At 41.1% G+C, this 21,356-nt stretch overlaps 1 protein-coding gene across 3 annotated transcripts in view; it reads left to right on the top strand.

Annotated features, from left to right (window-relative positions):
• Window positions 1-6,830, top strand: part of GALNT15 (polypeptide N-acetylgalactosaminyltransferase 15) — a 31,008-nt gene extending 24,178 nt beyond the window's left edge. For 2 of the 3 annotated variants that reach the window (XM_050891915.1, XM_050891914.1), the window contains 4 exons: window positions 1,070-1,201; window positions 2,301-2,402; window positions 3,248-3,388; window positions 4,351-6,830. In XM_050891915.1, the coding sequence (XP_050747872.1) occupies window positions 1,070-1,201; window positions 2,301-2,402; window positions 3,248-3,388; window positions 4,351-4,497 (522 nt within the window). In that variant the 3' untranslated portion in view covers window positions 4,498-6,830. Of the gene's footprint in view, window positions 1-1,069; window positions 1,202-2,300; window positions 2,403-2,811; window positions 2,815-3,247; window positions 3,389-4,350 lie in introns of all 3 variants that reach the window. The other variant, XM_050891916.1, reaches the window with a different exon arrangement.
• The last annotated feature ends 14,526 nt before the right edge of the window (window positions 6,831-21,356 follow it).

Raw genomic sequence — 21,356 nt, 5'->3', positions numbered from 1 at the left:
GGATGCAGAGAAATATCTGGTCTGAGGAAAGTTATTTACGGGCAATTCTTTGCTTATATTACCAATTTTAATTTCTGACATAGGAACCCAGACCAGTTTCCTGGAATCCAAAACTTCATTTTTAAAAAGTAGAAACATGAAGGGGGAGATCTACTGCTGGCAAGAAAGAGGAGAGAGACTCTTAAGGGTGGTGAGATATTTTTAGTGTTTGGGCACTGAAAGATTTAGAAAAGTGTTTTGCGTGGTTTTGAAACTGAAGGATTAGACAGTTACCTGCTTAGACATTTTCAGAACCCTGTTAGCCATCTTCAGTGCTAAACACTCTCAAATATTCAGACTGTCAGTCCTTTGCAGTGCAGATGCCCGTAGCTGCACCAAGGATTGAAGGCACTTGTCTATTTTCAGAACAGAGTTGCTACCAGGAAGGGTGAGAGTTGATATTGTGTGTATATAATTCAAGAAAACACATACATCATAGGAAAGGTTTTAACGCCTTTATAGCCACAAAACACGTTCACTTACTAGATTTAGTAACTGCCAGATAATAATGTGATAGACTATATTTTGGGCTAAATTCTGTCATCACTTACATCCTCTGGTCATGGAGGACTGACAATAACTGGGTAATTTGGGCTGTTAAAGGCCAGGAAATTGAATTTTAATCAGTGGGGCAAATTCTATACTGAATTACAATCTAATACAATCCCACTGATTTCAGTGCAGCAAGTATCAAACTTGGTCCTGACTTTTTTAATTAAAAAGATGACAAAGACTGACTTGTCTTGCAGTATAATAATCATTTTTAGAGGAAATACTTATTTTCACAGTGTATGCTACTTCTGAAATATTTACTTCCGTCACAATACTAAATGCTGTTTTAGCACAAAGTTGGAGGAAGGCTATAGCTGGTCCTCCTCCTTTGCGTACTCATGAGAGATACATACCAATGTCTATAACATGCAGGATAGAAGAGGTGCTAGAAATAATTCCTATGTAGTCATTTTCACTTCTAGCATCTCTAACACAAATACACTAGTAACCTTGTTGCCCCTATGCTTTCTCCATAAAGGCAGAGAAGCCAGACTGCAGTGAGCGCCTTCAGCTACAGAAGAGACTGGGCTGTAGAAATTTCCAATGGTTTATATCAAATGTGTACCCTGAACTCTCCCAACCTGAGGACACACCAAGATTCTCTGGCAAGGTAAGAGAAAGCACACTCTAAAGAATGATTAGTGTTTTTTTGCATTGTTCAAAGACCCCAGTATCACTTCCATGTACTCAGAACTCAGTGAGCATAGAGTAAGAGGCTGTTCCTGCTTTGAAACATTTATTGTCCAAACAGACAATGCAACAAGGATGGGAGGAGAAAGAAAAGGACAGAGGAGACAAACAGCTGGTCCAAATTCTCACATAAACATTGAAAGCCAGCCAGGAGCTGAACGCAGATTGCCTGAGTCAGTTCAGTGTCACAGCTCAGAGGATCCTAACCTTAGGTTCTTTAGGTGCCATTAGTAAAGGAAAAGGATTGTGTTGCCTCATGCAGATGGCAGCTGCAACAGCAGCTGAGATCTCTCTGTGCTGACCCATGTGCGTGAAGAGAAAAAAGCATTTCTTCAGTCCTGCGCTTCCCCCAAGGGCAGAGGTGGTAGCAATAGCAGTTCCTTGGCTGACTGTGTACAGGAGGCAATATTCTCAATGGTTTTTTTTAAAACACATAAGTTGATAATTACGATGCATTAAAATACGAATTTATTCCAGGCAGCCTTACTGGAAGGGATTTTTCCCCAACAAGGCAACAAGGTCCACTAATTAAGTCACACTCTGTTATCTGTAGCCAGATTTTACTGTGTCCTTTTACTATTTTGTCTGTTCTTTATTATCAAAGTTTGCTTGAGAAGAATGTAAGAACTGAGTGTGGATCACAGGAATTGTCACATGTTTTTTTCTTCTGGAATATCTTGGGTTTTTTCTGACTACAGTGTCCAGTTGAAGTGCAATTTTCCATTAGCATAAAAATTTTGACAGATTTCTTTTAACTATCATGATAGTTAAAACCAGAAGTGGGTATCTCTAACTTAAACAGAACTCACTGGGTAACACTGACCTTTGGCGAGACTCTGCCTTTTATATCAGATCAGTTTGCAAGATCAATATGCAAGATCTAGTCTGAAAGAAAAAAATATTGCCTCAATTATGAGCAAAAACATGTCATAAAGGGATACAATCACAAAAAATATAGCTGAAGGATATTTTGTTTGTATCTAATTGTGCTTTATTTCAGTATAAACCTTTACTTACAGCTTTACAATACTGGTGTTGGCTTCTGTGCAGATTACAGACCTGGAAGAGCCATTGCAGAAGGCTCTATCAAACTCTCACCTTGCAGTGACAGTCTCACCCAGGTACTGTATACTTTAAATATATAGGCACTGTATCAGATCTAGGGAACCATCCAGAAGACAGTCGCTCCAACATGTAAATGGCTGGGTTGACATTAGTGGAAATACTGATGTGTTCAAAATTAGGCATGTGCTAAGGCAATGATGCCCACTCTTCTGCAGCTGAGTGTCATTTGAAAAATGGCAATGATCCATGTGTCACTGAGGCCAGATATCCACGCTTTGCTCCAGCAGACATCATTTAGTGCCTATTTGTTAGTATATTTGGTAGGGTCTGGAGAACAGAAAGCCTGGGAGCAAAAAATATATAACAATTCTAGAATAATGGGGATGTTTTTCCCCATTAGTGCCTAAACTGCAGTCAAAGACAGGAGGGAAATTCATGTAGACTCCCAAGCTGGCATTAGACTAGCAAGTTCATGTGTTAAGAGAAGCCAAACCAATACAGACCGACTGCAGATACTTACTCCAAGTCCCAAGCAAGTTTTGCTGCTCACACTGAGCTCAGGGTGAGCTAAAGGCACATTTCTAACTGCAATGTGTGTGTGTAGACACTGTCAGAAACACCCTTCTGTTCAAATATTTATTAAACTAGAAAATTTTATTATAGGATGGGTTTACTTTATACATAATTACAGTCCACAAAGCCTTTCCTTAGGTACATAGTTACGCCAGAATTAGCTAGCAGGGGGGGATTGCTTTGCAGGGTCAAGGCTATTGGGTCTCCATCACTCATGTTTGGGTTGCATCTTAGCAAACATGTACAGGAAATGATTTTTGGAATTAGCATTTAAAAATGAATTGGGCTGTCCTTCCATCGTTGTTCAAACAAACCGTCCCTTTTCCAGCACTTTGAATATAACAGCATGAAGGAAATCCGGCTTGGTTCTGCTCCGCTGTTTTGCTTTGATGTCAGACACGGGAAGGTTATCCCTCAAAACTGTACAAAGGAGACAGACAACAGCCACCAGCGCTGGGATGTCCAGGAGGTCAGTAGTGACTCTGCCATGAGAAGGCAGCTGACGGTTACTGTGGGATCACTGGGTGATTGACAGGATTCGTGTGTGGGTAAGGCATGAGGTATTTGAAGGGCAAGTTTCACTTCTGTACCATTTTCACCCAGGAAATTTAGGATGCCTCTTGCCCATTTACACTGTCTATGATGTGAAATAAATTTGGTTTAAAAACACAAATTACAGGAATCCTACCTAAATTCGTATGTCCTTGTTTTAACTGTTTGTCTTACTGGCCTTATAGGAACAGAATCAGAATCGGTGGTTGTGAAAAATAACAGCAGGACAAATCTTGCCCACTTCTTTTGGATAGAGGAAGAGTCTGGGAATCCTGAACCCTCCCAAATGAGAGCCCTTTGGGAGTAGGGGAAACATTAAAATTCCTCCTGCATTGTAAGAGAAGAGCAAACTTCCTATTAGAGGAATTTGGTATTATTCAGTGGACTTCACCCAGCAGAGCAGGAACTCCTCTACAAGACTGAAAAATGTCATGGTCTAGGACAGCCTGGGAAAATAGCAGTTACTGTAGTTGTAGGGATGCTGCAATCCTCTGGTACAGTTCCTACTGTAATTTGTTTTGATTCCTAACGGAAGCACTGGTCCCTTTGAAATTTTGTGGCCTGTAGTACTATAGTTGATGCTGATGACAACCTGTACCCATAGGAAACAAATAGTGGTGGAAAAGAGACTTATTGATTTCTGCACCTCTCCTGCACCACTCCTGTCAGTTTTGAAAGGAATTATGAATACTCACCATGCCCTAGGCTCAAAGCTAAACCTAGTCATTATGTTTAGAGCAATACTTAAAAAATTTTGAACAACCAGTCATTACTGGTGATCTATTGTATGTAAAAAGTTTCAGAAACATGGCCTAGCTTTTACTGGAAATCTCTTATTTTTAATTTGTTTTTTCTTTCCCTTCTTCTCTCATCTTGCAGAATGGAATGATTGTCCATGTCCTTTCTGGCAAATGCATAGAGGCACCAAAGAGTGAAGATGAGAAGGACTTGTTTTTGTGTGTATGTAACAAGAATGCAAATCAGGTGTGGCAATTTGAACGTTCCCATGTGCTACATCAGAGATGACTGACAGGTCTCTGTGGAGGTCAAGTCTCCAAAATTTAACATTACTTCTGTTTGGGATTTAAGATACATTTCCTGCATGGACAAGAAAGATGTTTGTGTTTGCTGTAGCATGCAGGGAAGTTAGGAAGGTCTCTCCTTTGAAAGCCTGGCTCAAATAGTTGCTGCCAGTTCCTGGTTTATTCAGCTCTAGCTAAAATTTCTATTTATTCTGTGAAGCAGGGAATAAAGATACTGTGAGCATCAATAGATTCTCAACTCTGCAATTGCAGAAGACAGTTAAGTTTGCCCTTTGAAGGAAACACGGAAAATTGGCTGCCCGACAGCTTGTCTTTAGCATATTCTCTGACTTCTGAGGATACAGGAAAATGAATGTTTGTGAAACTTTTGAAACTGTAAGAGGAAGCCAGCCAAACCAGGATAAGAGTTTAGCCTTGTTTTACAGTGCACTCGACTCACATAAAACAAAGCAGGTTTTGTATGCATAAAAGTAGTAGATGTTTTCACGTGTAATAGCTAAAATTTTGTTTTCCAATTAGCCCGAGCCAAATTTCTACCCTCTATGAGATTGCACAGAGCATAAATTAGCACTTAATTAGGCACTAACTGCTCTAGTCGACTTGGAATACCAACAGTCCTCAGCGTTTGGCACACCCGTCCTTAAATCCTTCATCCACAGTCTAATCTGGATGGGAGAATGAGACTGAAATATTAACAACTTTTTTTTTGTTTTAATGAAATTTAAGAACAACTCTTCAGGAAACTTTTGTGGAATATGGAAGAAGATTGAACTAGATTAGAAAGAAGGGTAACAACTTGCCTGCTTGTTTTGAAATGAAAAGTATCAGTGGCATCCATTTGCTCTTATAAAGCTATGGGATGAGCTTATCATTATTCCAGTGACAAAACTGCTGGCTGAAAACTGCAAATGAAGGGAACCGGCAGGTTTCAACAGTGGCTACCTAGGAAGAAAATACTGGTGCCTACTTCCACTTGCTTGCAGCCTGAGTTAAGTCTTTCACACCGTGATAGTGAGTAAGTCTTTCACACTGTCAGTTTTAGCCAAGAAGATCTTTTAGATTCTTGCTGTCGTGGGTCTCCAAGCTGATCCTCAAAAGACAGTAGCATACAAAATTTTCTTAACGAGCTTCTTCTGCAGAGCCTGCATCCCTGCTGACCTCCTGTCTTTCAAAGTGAATGAGAGCTGATGTTAGGTACTAAGAATGGGCTCATACAGTATGCCCTAGCAAAGCAAACTTCTGTCGGGATTTTGTTAGGGCACTTTCAATTTTGGAGTGAAAACCAATAATGATGACACTTTCCAAGAGCCTGCTAAGACAGAAGGACAAAGATTTGGGAGTCTTCCCACATCAGCACCACACCTGATTTATAGTATAAATCAGTCATAACCTTTTGTATTTATTAAAGGGGAAGGGCATCATTAATGAAACTTAATTTGTTTTTGAGATTTTTCTCACGAGAGAAAATTGGGGGTTTTTGTAAAATGTACAGTATGTTGTTTGAACGTTAGAGAAAGGAAGGAATAACAGAATATTCTGCTCAGAGCCTTCCAGTCACCTGCTCTTGGTAAATCATCATAAATTGGTTTCAAGCATATAAAATTGGTTACAACAGAAGACACGAACAGCATTCTGTGTTGTGTTGTCCAAAACATTTCCCAGTGGGGTCTCTGTTTGCTTTGAGTGCTACAGATTCCACACCATGTTCAGGCATCACTCCAATTAGCCTAATTACCACTTACTCTTTCTTTGATAGCATCAGAATCTAATACCATTTGCTGCTGTATCATTCAAAAATTCCTGTGACATTCTTGAAAATGCTTCAACTCTCAGCTGAAAGGATAGTAGCAACTTTTTCCAGAACACCAAGTGATCCCTGATCATTGCCCAAATCTAGGGTGAGAAGAGAATTTCTAAAATTGCATAAAAGCTGAGTGAAATGCTGTTTTAATGACACACAATTCCTTTATTTTTAATTATAAGTATGCCAGATGTTTTAATTATGTATTATTTATTGTATTTTGGACTCTACACTGGGAATATAATTCCTTCCGCATTTAGCTTAATGTTAAACAAATGTGTATACAAATATGATAATTGATCACAAGTGGGATTTATCACAAAGAAGAATGAAAATATTTTTGGTTTAGAGAGGAAATGTTTGGAATTAAACTTAAAAGATGTGGACATCCTCATCTTATACTGCTTTTTAACATAATGATAAAAACCTAGAAAATAAGGTTTGCTGTAGATATATGTACAACAGAAAAATGTTACATAATACCTCTTCCAACAATAAAATGAAAATATATGGTTCAGTACCATTTTAAAAATAACTGTTATTATACTTGTTTCTTTTAGTAACAGTGTAAATGTGTGTTTGGTTTCCAAGGGAACTAAATTCCAAAGCACAGGCCAGAAGGGAGCTGCAGTGCGGTCTAGGAGGTCTCCATACAGGGACAGCCAGGGGACACGGATTGTGGGCCATACTGTGGAGCACACTTCCCTCTAATATAAACATAACCTGTTATTACACAAAAAAACCAAAGGGAAAACATCTATCCCTTGTTTTTCCTAGTTTCTTCCCTGTATGCCTTTTAAATGGATTGGTTGGTTGTACCAATGCTGTTTCCCCATTGTGGTCATTTACACTTTCCCCCTGTGGTTAGACCCATCAACTAGAACCTTCTCCTCATGTAGGTTGTACAGGGGGCTCAACAAAGGGTCTCTGCTAAGGGTGCTAGTGTGTTTTCCTCATTTTTGCCCATCTTTCACACAACACTAGCAGACAGCGATGCTTTGAGCATCACAAAACATGGAATTACTTTTAGCTCTGCATTTAGACAGGGACAACATTTCAGGTTCCTCTAATTCCCATTGACAGGAGAGAAACATAAGAACAAAATGTTTCAGGCAAGAGCGGAGTAGCAGTTTTAACTTTGAAGGCCTCTGAAGTAGAGCCTCAGGCAAGAGCAAAGGAATTCCAGCATAACGCGAGTAAAAAACTTATAGTCTAACTCCACCTGTTTCTTTGAATTTGGCAACCCAGGCATAATGAATGCTTTGAGCCAAACCCACCCATGAAGCTGAGCTAAAAGGTCAGATTCAAGAACAGGTCACCTTTCGGTTGACAACACTTGCTAAATAGCCTGGTTTATTTCTCTTCCAGCTAACTGGAAATGGAAGACCATAAAGGCTTGAAGGATTATTCAACTTCCTTTTAAAGCTAGACCCAGTTGATGCAGTCGGTATTGGCCGTAGTTTGGGGTTTGTCCTGCTAGGTGAGGTGTCATCACTAATGCAGAGAAACAGAATGGCAGCATTTGTCTCCGTGTGTTAACCTGAAGTTTGAACAGGGGGAAGGTTAGAGCAACCTTTATGCTAAATCCTGTAGCGCAGAAATGTTCAGGGCATCTCTCAGTCCACGTGTAAGTGCCTCCAGGTCCTCCCTTAGAGACGTTGATTGAGCTGTAATACTGTCTGCTTACTAAAATGCAATAGCTTTGACTACAGATTTCCCTAGGAAGGAATGGGGCTATGCTGAGGCAACCAAGACAAGAACAGTAGCAGCCCAGATTTTCATAACAGCTGGAAGGTGACATGTGAGTGAGAGCTTTCAGATTCTGCCTTTGTATCTCATTTTATCTCCAGCAGTTTGATTCAAATTACAAAAGTATTGGAAGAGAGCAAAAAAGGAGTGTTTTGCAAATATTCGTAACTTCTTGGCTCGTGTTCTTAAGCTATGCAAACTGCACACCTCTGCCCTGAATAAAGTATATCAGTGCACAGTGAAGTGTTGTCCTTTTATTCCTCTTCATTGTGATATGATTGCCTAATGCCTCTTTTTCCTCATGCTGCAGAATAGCTGGTCTGCAAAGAACCCCGTCAGAGAGGCTGCAGTGGCAGTACCTTCATTTAGCCGTCACCTAACGGTCCTACAGAAATGTACAGAAGGACTCTGCCTCCACTAACATCTTAGAGGGGGTTTGATTTTATAGTCCTTTGCCATAATTTCTATCGGTTTCAGTGGCAAGGTCTGAATAGGGACTACAGAAGTAGAGTCCCTGGAAAGCATGATCTCTGGCACACCCTTCAGACAGCTCACAGCTGTTTCTTCACCAGGTGGCTTGGAGGATGTACTAGAAAAACAATCTTGCTACATGACTTGGGATAGCAGGCATAGCGTTTTTGCTGTCTTTCTAGCTGCAAATGGTGTTTTTTTGTAAAATAGCTATCCCACTTGGGGATTATTATGCATTAGACATATGGGAGGGGATTCACCTCTGTTAACTGCAGCCACCTGAACAGTAGTCACAACTAAGCTAATTGCCTAGGCTGCTTCTACTGGTCAGCAGAGAACACTTCCAGAGGTAATGTCTTTCTTTTCAAAGACAAGTATTTAAATGAGATGGGTGAATCATATCTAGAAGTGCTTGCTTTCTCCACTGATTAGAAAGGGAGACTTAATGATTAATTTAGATGGTAGCTTTTAAACTGGAGTTAGGTGGAAGGAACATCATCCGAAGGGTACCCAGGCTAAAATGCCTTCCAGGAGCCCAACCCCAGTGCTCAGCTCTTCTGATTCCCCCCAGATCTGGCTTTAGGCGCAGAGATGACAGCCAAGAACAAACTCCCTTGCTACCATCTGCAGTTTCCTCAAAGAAGCTTACATCCAACAGCACATTTTTTTTCAAGATAGCTTCTTTGTTCACGAACTGAGAGACCCCACTGTGTCGGACGCTGTGTTAAAGCATGATCTGGTCCCAACGGAGTAAGAATTTAAATTTTCAGAAAAGTCTCTGTAATATTTTGAAGATGTTACCTCTAATATTAATGATAATCTTCTATATCTTTCTGCTGAGTAGGCTAGAAAGTTACAGCAGAATTCTCATGATACAGAACAGATACAGGTGTCAGGACTGTTAGCAAGGTTCTTCTTTTTAGCTTGAACCTGAGTTACATACAGACCAGCCTAAAGGCTGAATGCAGTGTTCAGTTTCTAAGCAGCTACACAGTGACCTTTGTTAATATTATCATCATACTTATTTACACTAACGGTAATTTTGTGTTACAAATTGAGAAGATGGTGAAAATAATCCATTTTTTAAAATATGCATTATATAAAACCGCTAAATATATTTTAAAATAATTGAACTATTTTGTGCAATTATTCAAAAGATTGCTACCACAGATCTCCATTCTTTGCCATATATTTGTCTCTCAGTCTCACAGACTGATAAAAAATAATCTAATAATGTAACTTATATTGTTATAGGCATAAATGAGCTTTAAAAGATTACATCCTTTGGTATTATGTTTTTCACAGTATTTTTTCTTAACTTCTTAAGTTAATATCCTATTAGGTGAAAACTGGTTTTTTTTACAGTCTCTTTTTCATCATTTAATGTGACATTCACATGAAAAATTTAATCGCAGATATGAAAGAAAATCAACTTGTACTTTGATGCATCAGGAGTTCATCTCTCAAGATTTTGAACATCAGATATTTATATCTGAGTACAAGCCATCGGGAGGCTGCTTCAAACACAGTGTATTCTGTCAATCGCTCTTTATACATATGGCTTGGGATTACTGAACAAACCCAAAATGGTCAAAAGCTGTAAGCAAAAGCCAAAGCAAAATCTTCAATGCGAAACAGTCCTATGGAGAAGATAGTTCATTGCATTAGCGTCTTCCTCTTTTTTCTTTCCCTTTTATTAGCACACACTGCCTGCTTTGCCCGCTTAGAAATCAAGAGCCAAGCAGTGAACAAAGAGACAGTTTCATAATCAGAATATTTCAAGCGGGCAGATGCATAAAACTCATCATGTCAATTAAAAATAAGCCTTGAAGTAAAATTCTCGTTGGCCAAGTTGTCTATCTAAAACACTGGCTTTTTGTCTTCTTATCTAATTTGTGTATGTGTCATACCCATCGAAAACTCATCATCTGTGGTGCCAAGAGCTGTTTTAACTTACAAATCAGTCAACAAATCATATAGCCTGGAAGACGGCTTAGTCTGACTGAGAAATGAATGCTTCCTGAGTTCGTACAGTTCACCTGATGGATCACCAGCTGCCACAGCAAGCCCCTAGACGGTGGCAAGAGCCGCTTCTTCGGGGCTGTTTGCTGTTGATTCCTTTCTTTGCAGAAGCAAAGGAAACATTAATTTCCTAGTGTAACAAACTGCCGTCAGTTTGTGGTGTCTGCGTAGATACGCACACGTACAACCTCAGGAACGGAGCCTGGTGCTGATGCTAAGGAAATAACTTTTAGTTTTACATAAACAATGAGCGGTTTCAGCTCCAATTCCTGCTGTTGGAACAACCTGCTGCGTGCAGCCCATGACAGCACTCTTAAGATTCCCTAGTGCCAAGAACAACTCTTAAATCAGTGATGAAAGGGAAAGGTGAAACAAAATAGGTCTTGACACTGAAACATAACTTGATAAAAAAAATAAGTACCATGATTTACCATAATCAAGTAAACGGTACCAAAACAAGTACCATAATTTGCTAATTACAAGAAAATGCCCGTCTTTTCTGAAAAATATAGTATTTCCTACGTTTTCATTCAACATTAGACATTGTAACATGATGCTCAGGCTTGGCAGAGAGTGGTAATTCCATTTTGCAGAATTTCCAAGGTTTCTGAGTTCAGTTTGGTTTCAATGTGGAACAAGACCCAGTGTTCCCTTTGCTCTCTGAAACAGAGCTGGGATGCTCACTGGAGGCACGATGAGAGAGGTCCCCAGGCCAGGCTGCCCATGGCAAGGTGCCGGGCTCTACTTCCTTGTCGCCTCATCATAAGAAAGCACGTTTTCCTCTGGGATGTCTTGCTTTCAACAAGCTGGCAAATTTTGATAAAAAATTATTTTGCTGGAATTTTCTTTGCCAGCTCTAGTGAACGTGTTTATAACAATTACATGCTAGCAAAGACTGCAGACTCAGCAGAATGAGGAAAATCAATGTTCAGTCTTTAACAGAGGGAAAGAATAGAGAAAAGTGGCAAATGGGAAAAGCTGAATTTCATTTCAATTCCCAAGTACATCCATCCATTTCTTTTTACAGCACTGGAGCACTGTAGAACAACCCAACTGGGCTACAACAGTAACAGCAGCCTCAGGTTTATGTTGCAAGTACTGGCTCCTAACGGCATGCCCGGCAGGGAAAGCTTTTCTCCGTGTTTTCATGCATTCGGGCCATTTGCTCTCTCTTTGCCCTCCTCAGCACCTGGGGTGATTTTCTTCTCTCCCTACCTGCAAAAGCAAGCTCTGGAGGGGAAAGGACGAAGCAGGAGGCTGGCGATTAAGGACCCAGAACCAAGTCCTCAAAGCTGTGTCAGCTGGTGGTAGCTGCCCTACTGTTTAATATCTTGGCATTTGATTCACTCTTGGTTTCCCCTAGCATTTCACTTGTCAGGTAGATTTGAGCAGCCTGAGCCTTCCTCCACAACTCAACCCTCTCTGCTGTAACTTTGGTGGCATGACAAATTACCTGAGCATTGCCCAAGTGTAAGAAAAGCCCACCTCCCACTCCTCAGGGATGTGGCAGGAATGCACGAAAATCACTCTGGATCGGAGGCAAAGCTAATAATTTGTGTCCAACAGATGCCATTCCTCCAGTCTGCCTCGCGCTAACCCATGCTGTCAGCCGACCCACTGGGGGTTTCTGTGACCTGACACTGAGGTCCACCTTGTGGGAATGCTCTAGTGTCAAATACATGGGTACTTTGTGCCTCCTTTCCTTATTATTTTTTGTGCCTCCTTTCCTTATTATTTTTTGTGCCTCCTTTCCTTATTATTTTTAGGACCTCTAGTGGCAGAAAAAAAGGCGTTTGTAGAGAAGATCATCTTGGAAAGCTCTTAACATGAAAGCAAGACATGAAATACCAGTATGGCCATGAACTCCAGCCAGCAAGGAATGAATGTCAAAATGCCATTTCTTTAATTAACTTTCTGGATTTTCTCCAGGAAGAGTTATCTCATCTTCTTCCTTCTTATACAGGATACTGCAAAAGAATAAACTGAAAAAGACCTCTCTGTTTGTGGAGGGAAGTATGCTTTTGTGCTAACCAAGGAAAATTATGGTACACTGATTTTAAAAAAAAGCTATCCTTTCTCCCCTCTGGCACCCCAAAAAACATCCTACTATTCTTCTGAGCACAAGTTGTCCAAATCCAGGGCTGCTACTGCATAACTCAATGAAAGACTAGTCTGCCAGGAAAATATGCAAGACATAAAATACATTTATAGCTACTGGTGATTGTTATTTTATGCCTGTCAGCAATCTTTTTAGCAAACAGCTATCCTCAATTATTGATATTTCATTACGGGGTTTCAAGGGGACTCTGTAGATGACAGGTTTAACCCCTCATTTTCTGTTTCTCGATAGGAATACTCTTGGCATGATGAACATCGGAAATGTACAGCAGGCCATGAAACTCCATCCCTCCAGATAACCCTCATTTTGACCCTTGACAACAAAAAACTGTTGTTTTTTGCCTGCAGCCCTTAGCCAGATCATTCCAGCTGTGCTGGTACCATTAAACCCCCCACGCTGTGTGGATCTAGTTCTGCCAGGCCAGCGATTTCTCCCCTCCGAACTGAGGAGAATATTAAGCTGCAAAAAGGGCAAGAGCAGTTTATACCTGCTCCTATACTAGGTCTCTTCAGTGCAATTATATTATTAAAAATGTTTAAAACACACCTGCAAAATAAATAGTAAAATGAATAAAATCCCTAGATGTGGACAAAGTCTACATCCAGCAAGAACATAGGAGAGCCGTATCCTTTTTTCTTGGTTTTGGCAATAGAAAGACAATCCTAATGGAGAACACAGGAGAGTAAATAACAGCAGGAGAAGTGGCAGGACGGAGGAGGTAATTTCTCAGACTGTGAGAATGTGCAGGTGGTCATTTGTTCTACTGAGACCAAGATTTCTCTTTTTCTGGCTGGACATGTCAGAAAAATGCACAAATCTATACTTCAGGTTTCCTCCCTGCCATATTTGAGAAGCTCATCTCACTTAGATTTCTGGTTGCTTTCCACTGGACTGGCTATAATGAAAAAAATGATGGAATTTCCACCAGCAAAATAACTATATTGTGAACTATGGACAGTCTTGGAATTGTCATTTCTTGGCAGTCATGAGCAATGAATTACAGTATGCTACATCTAGGGGAAAATACCGGAAAGAGTCTGCATGGTAAAGATCTGGATAGTGCAAGAATGAGCAAAAGTAAACAGTATTTCACATTGATAAAACACATTTGACAGGTTTAAAATATGACGGTCAACTCAGTAAGAAAGTAGAATATTAAAACTGAGTAGTTTCAGATTTTCTGAAAAGGATGTTTCTTAACAGTCATTGTGCCTCCAGGCATGGATGTAGCTCTTCAAATCTCACTACGGCATTTTGCTCCTCAGTTAGTGTTGCACAACCCGTCAGGAGCACCAAGAGCGTGTGTGACGCAGTAGGGGTGTGTTCGGGTGCAGCTGATGGTGGGGCCGACAGCCTGACCTCATGAAGCAAGTTATGGCGACAGAGGCAGATTCTAATCAGGTATCTTACATCTGGAGGGTATTGTAATAGAGATTGTATAGCTGCTGAACAAAATAAGTTAATAGAAAGAATCCAGCAGTAATGTACAAAAAAAGAGAAATCAGACTCATTACTCACTGAGTGAAGTCCCCTGAAAAATTAAGTTTTGGAGGAACCAAAACTAGTCATAGATTGGTGTCAAGTGCCAGCCTGCATGGAGGGATTGTGCAGGGTGAGAAATCCTTTGATATTTTACATTGACTTCTTCAGAATGAAATTAATCATTTCATAAATGCTGAAATGCTTCAGTTGACACTTTTGGACCAAACTGATTCTTATGAATTTAAAATTGCTTCCCCTCTCTCCTACCTATTTTTCAGTTCAGCAAGAGATAAAAAATAAACAAAATGGGAGCCGTATCTGACCAAGAGCAGTCACAAAATGTGCCCTGTGGCACTTCAAATACGGCTCGGGTGAGGACAGCGTCACGCTCTTAGAAATCAAGGTTTTGCCTATGGTTCTGCCTCACCCTGAGCCGTAACAGCCTCAGACGTGAGTGACACTGAAATGCACTTGCCCAGTCTGATCTTCTGGCTGACTGGGCCAAAAGCCCAGTGAAGCAGCAATCAGACTGCGTCTGAAATATTTATGGGAGGGAGTCATGAAGGGCAGAAAACCCAGAAATTTCTTATTTACTGCACATCTCCTTTATTCTCTGTTCATGTGTAATTCATTTAAATTCTGCCCTTCTGTTGGGTGAAGTGAATCTGAAGTAACATCCCCAAAGCAGCCTGAGTTACTCCAGATTTATGCGGCTGTGCTGGATGGCAGGGTCTGCCTCAGAGCATTTTCCATTAGCCGTGTCTCGCAGGGCGCTCTGTGCCTAGAGCTCAGAGTATCCCCAGCCAGTTTAATCTTCACAAGCTGCCCTTGCAAGGCAACCTGCAAGTGTGTTTACAGATCTAGCATGATAATTTCTTATTCCTCGGGTTGATTAACCTGTCAGAAATTAATCTTTTTCTTCAGACCTCTATTTTTGCAGGTGCTCCTGGTATAAACGCCTCAACCGTACAAAAACGAACTAGACAAAATGTGCAGACGCTTTATTTGGCATGGAAAGAAACCAAGGACACGGCCCGGCTACGGTTGCAAAAATAAAAAGTGTGGGGAACTTGGCCTTCCTCAATGGAAACTCAACATTTGGGTGGCCCTGCTGCAGTCTGTGTGGGGCTGGCAGTCATTGTCTCTGAATGAGGAGGCTGGCTTAACCTGGATCGCTATCAAATCCTCCCTCCGTGAGACCGTGCATTTGGCAGAGGTACTGACAGAAATTCTCTGGCTGAGAAAGCGCAATCAAATCCTGTTAGGCGTAATATCTTGAGAAGGGGGTCTATTAGTTTAAAACACCGAGAAAGTCTGACTGCGGTTGTTTGGCGTTTTCTCCGGTTGCTGATTTATTTGAATTCTCCTTCAGTTATGAAAATCTCAGACTTGAAAAAACTATCGGGGGGGGGGGGGGGGGGGGGGGGGGGGGGGGGGGGGGGGGGGGGGGGAGGATTTGCAAGGATCAGAGCGTTTTGTAGGGACCAGATTAAATTCTTCCAGTGTGTATCTTCTACACATCATCCCTCACTTGCTGTATGCACAGGGGATAACCATGCAGCCCTAACTGCTAGGTTACTGGCTAGGTTTACCGGCTAGGTTTAGCAAGCAAGAAACAAATTCTTAGATTAGTGCCTGAACAAACAGCTGGGGTGGGGAGAAAATCCTTTCTCTCATAAGCAGGAGGAGGTGGGCCCTATACCAGCAGATCCCCCCAGGCTGCCCCACTACCATGCGCTCTCAGTATGCATACAGAAGAAATCCGCATAGGAAAGGCTTAGTTAGGTATCAGCCCTCTCTCCAGCTCACCCTTGCTCGCACAGAAAAATCACATCTCTAGATTGCTAAGCAGCTTGCAGTGGAGGTGTAGGGGCCACAGAAACATATTTTGATGCCCAAGGCAGGATGCCAGCTTGGTGTGCCATCACCTGCCTTCCCCTGGGCCTTATGTCAAGGGATATTAAAAATACAGTCTTGGTTCCAGTTCAAAGCAGTGCTTGAACTTCATGAACCATCCCTGGCAGGAAGCATGTTTTGCTGCTTGCCATGTCCTTTTCACAGTCCTGCAATGAGGGGTTGCATTTGCCTGTCGGTGTCCCACTGTGCACCATCCCAGGGTTTGGGAATTTTGCTGTTTGTCTCAACAAGAAATGGATTAAGTTCCCGACTCCACAGCTTTTACTTGCCCAAGGAAAGCTTGTAGGCTCTGACCCCAGGCTGTTTGCAAAGCCTGTCAAAAACCATTTGTGTATGGAGATTGCAGCAGCGAATATCACAGTTAAGGCTAAAAGGCAATTCTATGCCAAGCTCATTCTAGGTCACTAACTTCCTAAGGGTATTCTTCCAAGAAATAGCTTTATCTTGAGTAGTTCTGCAAGAGGAGAGAGACTGTGAGTTACAATTAACCCCTTCTTCAAAAGGAAAAGCAAGAATTCTTCACTCTATCACATTCATCGCTCATCATTTATTCAGGATAAGACTTTTCTTTCCCCCCTGCCCCAGGCCAGTATTAGAAAATAAAGTTACAAGGAAATAGTAGATTTGAATGAAAAAAAAAATTCTTTGCCCTTTCAAAAAGGGCACTATTTTATATGTGCATCTTGGGCAGTATCCACACTCCTTTTAGAAAAGTAAATACAGTGTATTCACATTTAAAAGAAATCTCACATTGAAACACTCTACCAACTCCAGTAAAAGGCTTCACTGCCTGGAAAACTCAGATACCCATCAGGAAAGCCACTGTAGCAAAGACAAGGAAATACAAGAGGCACGCAGATGTGGCTTTGAAGAAAGAGATGAAGCCATGTGAGAAGTGCAGTATGGCTAATTAAAAAGAACATGGAAGGGAAGTAAAAAATTACAAAATTAAACAAATAAAGCCAGCTAAATGGTGGGAGGCAACGAGCATTAACCAGCCTGGGACAGTCCTACCAAAATGTGCGGTGCTTGCATACCTTCATCAGCTGCCATTAGGAGGTTGTGGCAGAACAACTACTGGGAAGGACTAGCAGAAAGACCACCTGAGCTGATGATACCTGACTCAGATCACCTTGTCTTCTAAAAGACACCTAGGCCATGAGCAGGAGTAAGTAGGAGAAAGACATGGTTATTCTGAGGCTTAGATTCTAAAAGGTTTTTCCCTTAATTAAACATTAGTTCTAAGATAATGTCAGCCTAGTGCTCAGCAAGTGTCAAAAAAGCACATCAAATGCTAAGAATTTTTGGAAAATAGAGAGCAGAACAGAGAACAAATACCATTATGCCAATGTATGCATGAGGCACCTGTGTCTAGAACTGTGCACAGTTCTTATCTCCCTTCCTCTCAAAAATGGTGCAGGAGAGCTGGGCAGGGTTCAGAGAGGGCAGAGACAGTCACAGGTACGGAGCAGCTCCTGTGCGGAGAGTGGCTGACTAGACAAGGACTTTACAGGCTGGAGGAAGAAATAACTGAGGGGAGATAAGAAAAAAATCTTAACAGTCATCAGTAGGATAGGGAGGAGAGAGAAGAAAACTGTCTCTTCCTATCCAAAAAGTGTCTTCAAATGAACTAGTGATGGATTCAAAACAGAGATGTCTCTCTTCACAAAGTGTACTTAAATTGTGTAATTCCTTTGCACGGGATGCAGCGGATTTTAAGTTGTGATGTGGGTCCAAAAAGTGATTAGACAAATTCATGGAAATATATATTTATTTATGCTACTAAACACAAGTGCATCAGTCTCAAGACGTCCATGACTTACAAATTGTGTGGTAGGGTGTTCTAGGGAAGTACCCCCAAATGCTTGCCCTGGTCATTATTAGACTCTTCATTAGGTGCAGGGCAGTGCTGGGGACGGGATGGGACCAAGGAGACCCTTAGTCTGCCCTGGGACAGCCAGTTCTGCTCTGATGCACTTACCTGTTTTGCTGCCACAGTTCATCTCAGCCTCTAGGACAGAAGCTTTCTTTACTGGCTGTGAAATGGCACTCTGACAGGTGGTTTGTCTGTATCTCTGCCTCCGGACTGTTTTCATATCTAAATTCGAAGTCTGGTTCTCCTTATCAAGCTAAGGGATGTACACCAGAATCCACCAATGCGGTAACACCTGCGCAGTGCACTGGGGGTCACAGAAGCCTCTGCATAATATAAGAAGTCGAATGTGTTCTACCATAATGACAGAAAAGGTACGATAATGTAGGGTTCATATATTATCTACTTTTTTCTATATTTAATTAAATGAAAAGTTAATCTTAAAATCTGTCACAAGATACAAAATCAGTTCTAATCTCTGTTATGGAGTGATACAAAATGCTGCAGTATACAAAGCTCAGTCGGAGCTCACCAGTCTCGCTATTGTCTGAAAGATAAAATAAATACCAGAAGATGTTTGCATTGGCTTTGCATAGGTACACAATTTCCACAGAAAGAAGCGGCAACAGGCTTATGATCAGAGATATGCAGAAATGAGAACTGTTAAGCAGTATCTATTTCAATGTATTTAAAAAAAAACCAAACAAACCAATACTCCCTTGAAAAATGTAATTTTTTCCTAGGGAGTGTGAAATAGTTATTCTTCCAAAGATTATACCAGAAACTTGTATTTAGTGTAAACACCGCAGGACTACGCACAAAACATCAAGCTCAGAAATGTTGCAGCTATTTAGTGTTCTGGTACACTGGAATAACTTTTACTTGAAATAACGAACGTGTCAAAAAGTTGTTTTCCGACTTGTCCAGAAGGACTACAACTGAGACCAAAGTAAAAACATTTGCCATGGAGCAGAAAGAGGCCGAAGAGGGCACTGAAGGAGTGACTTACGGGTCAGTGTATTGCCAGCTCCTGTTGATTTTACCCTGAGTCTTGTGATAGTTGGATCTTTCCCTACAGCAACAGCTTCAGCATTCAAACAACACGATAAGGCTCTTAGCTTTGACTTAAAAATAAAAAATGACCACCACACAACAAAAAAGAAAATCTTGGTAGCAAAATGAAAACATAATCCCTAGAAGCTTCAATATGAAAGAATAAATTTAAAATAAGTTTTTAATACTACAATTTTAAGACAAACTTAGGTTCTTCAGGGGCCCAACTCATAAATTTAGAAAGCTTGGTTTCAGCAACATCAATGAGCTGACTGAAAAACTGTCAGGGAAGTGACTCTGAGAAGAAAATGGGACACTGAAAGTTACACTGTATTAATCACACAACAACTGAAAATATGGAAGAGAGTAAAAAGAAAGATGCTTATTTAACAATGCATATATGGGGCAAATATTCATGACTAAATTACTACTCTGTGAATGCAAATTAAATTACTTTCCCAGTAGAAAGGAGAGAGCAGGCATAAGTTAGTTAGTCATGAGTTAGTCTAGTTGCTTCCTTCGGAAATGTTTCACAACAATGACCTGTTATTTGGGGATCCCAAAAGTTTCCTTCTCAATTACACAGCTGCCAACACCAATATCACACATATTTTGAATTTTTCCCTTAGATCACCATACACCAGCAGAGCTCTTCCCTTCTCTGTGGAGAGGAAAGACAACGCCAAGAACGAGGGCGGACATTGAAAGTGAAGAGCAAGGGCTCACAGGGCTGTTCCTGCCTCAGAGCACATTGGTGTACACTGTGATCAAACTTTTGGCTCAAAAAAAAAAAATCCACACAGGTAGAGCTCTAAAGAACTCTGAGAGCCCCACTCTCTGCTTGACCTGGTTATAGGGCTAGATTTGCGTGTTGCAGCACATAACCTATTGCAGAAAATACCTATTTGTCACTCAGTCGGGTTGTTTTAGAGAGAGAATTCTTACAGTAGCTATGGTGACTGCCTGCCTGGCTGGACAACGGCACTGCCGGATGGGGCAGCTCTGCTGCTGACCTTCGCGCACCACCTAGCCTTCCGAGCAAGCTTCTCTTGGCTGGCTGTGCTCAGTGGGAGGGTGAACGGCACGGCAATGATTTTCCACGACATGACGGGAAGCCTGTGCTGGACTAGTGAGCTGCCAAGAATTTTGGAGAGGTGACCTGGTATGCAAACAAATCAAAACGGTGACAGCAAGGGGGTGGAAGGAGTGATGACAGGTCGCTTAAGCTTTTACCCTTTCGGCTAGTCCCTTTTGACCCACTTCCTCCCTGACCGCAGGTGACATTGTGACAGTTGTTTTCCAGCTTGGCACAGCTTCTGTCAGTTGCTGCCTCTGTCACTCAAAAGGTTTGACCACTTTCAGGGCTGACGAGCCCAGCATCTTCATGGTTACACAGGATCCTCTGGATCCTCCCTGTCTCCTCCATGCCATGGCTACTATGGAGAGACGTTAAGAAATTAGCATTTTAAGTAACCATGAAGCACGATCAAAGCCATGTCCTAACTAAATATAAAGAGAAAACAATCCACAAGGAACTGTGCTAGGAGAAAATCATGGCAAACATTCGTTACTACACTAAATATCTCGATAAATCCTATTTGTAAAAACATTTCAAGAAGTTTTCAGTGTAACAAATACCTATCCCTACAGTTAGCCTGATTTGAACATTAAACTGGAATAGAGACGGAAATGGGATAGGTGGAAACTGTTTTTCTTAGTGACAACACGTAGCTGTCAGTTTACTTCCTTAACTGAAATTTTGACGGTTTATTTGAAATTAATCAGTATCTGCTTCTTGGTAGATAGACTTGGTAATCTATGTAATGATCTTTACTAAACTCATGTTCTGCAAAGGATGTCTTTTTTTTGACTTGTGCTGAGAATCAAAATTTAAAATTGTGATGGAGGGAAGAAATGTCAAGGTGTTTACATAAGGGTCATTTACGACATTACAACTTCCCCAACATACAGACAAATGGAACAAGTGCAAGAGCTGAAATTGGTGGCCTAATGACCTCAGCTCTTGGAGGTCCAGGGTCTCTGTCACGGACTTCTAGAGCAACTATTCAAAACTAATCATGTATGCCACTGATATACAGGCACAATCAGCCAAAAGTACATGACCTTCTCAGCAAGTTTCTTTGAAATGCAAACAAGAATCTGACGGCTCAGAGAAGCTGAGCCTCTTTAGTTTAATGAAGAGCAAATTATCTTCCATTTCTTCCCATAAAATTGTGGCAACAGTATCTTGCTTGTTTTCAGTATCATATGGGAGTTCAGTGGTGTTTAACAGTGTTAGCAATTTCAGAGCTTGAATATCTGAAATTGATCCTAAGTTGTTCCACCCTCTCTAAT

The sequence above is a fragment of the Gymnogyps californianus genome, chromosome 2 (assembly GCF_018139145.2).
Source record: "Gymnogyps californianus isolate 813 chromosome 2, ASM1813914v2, whole genome shotgun sequence".
NCBI lineage: Eukaryota > Metazoa > Chordata > Aves > Accipitriformes > Cathartidae > Gymnogyps > Gymnogyps californianus.
Note: the sequence above shows the minus strand (reverse complement) of the source record. Positions and strands in the feature narration are given on the sequence as shown.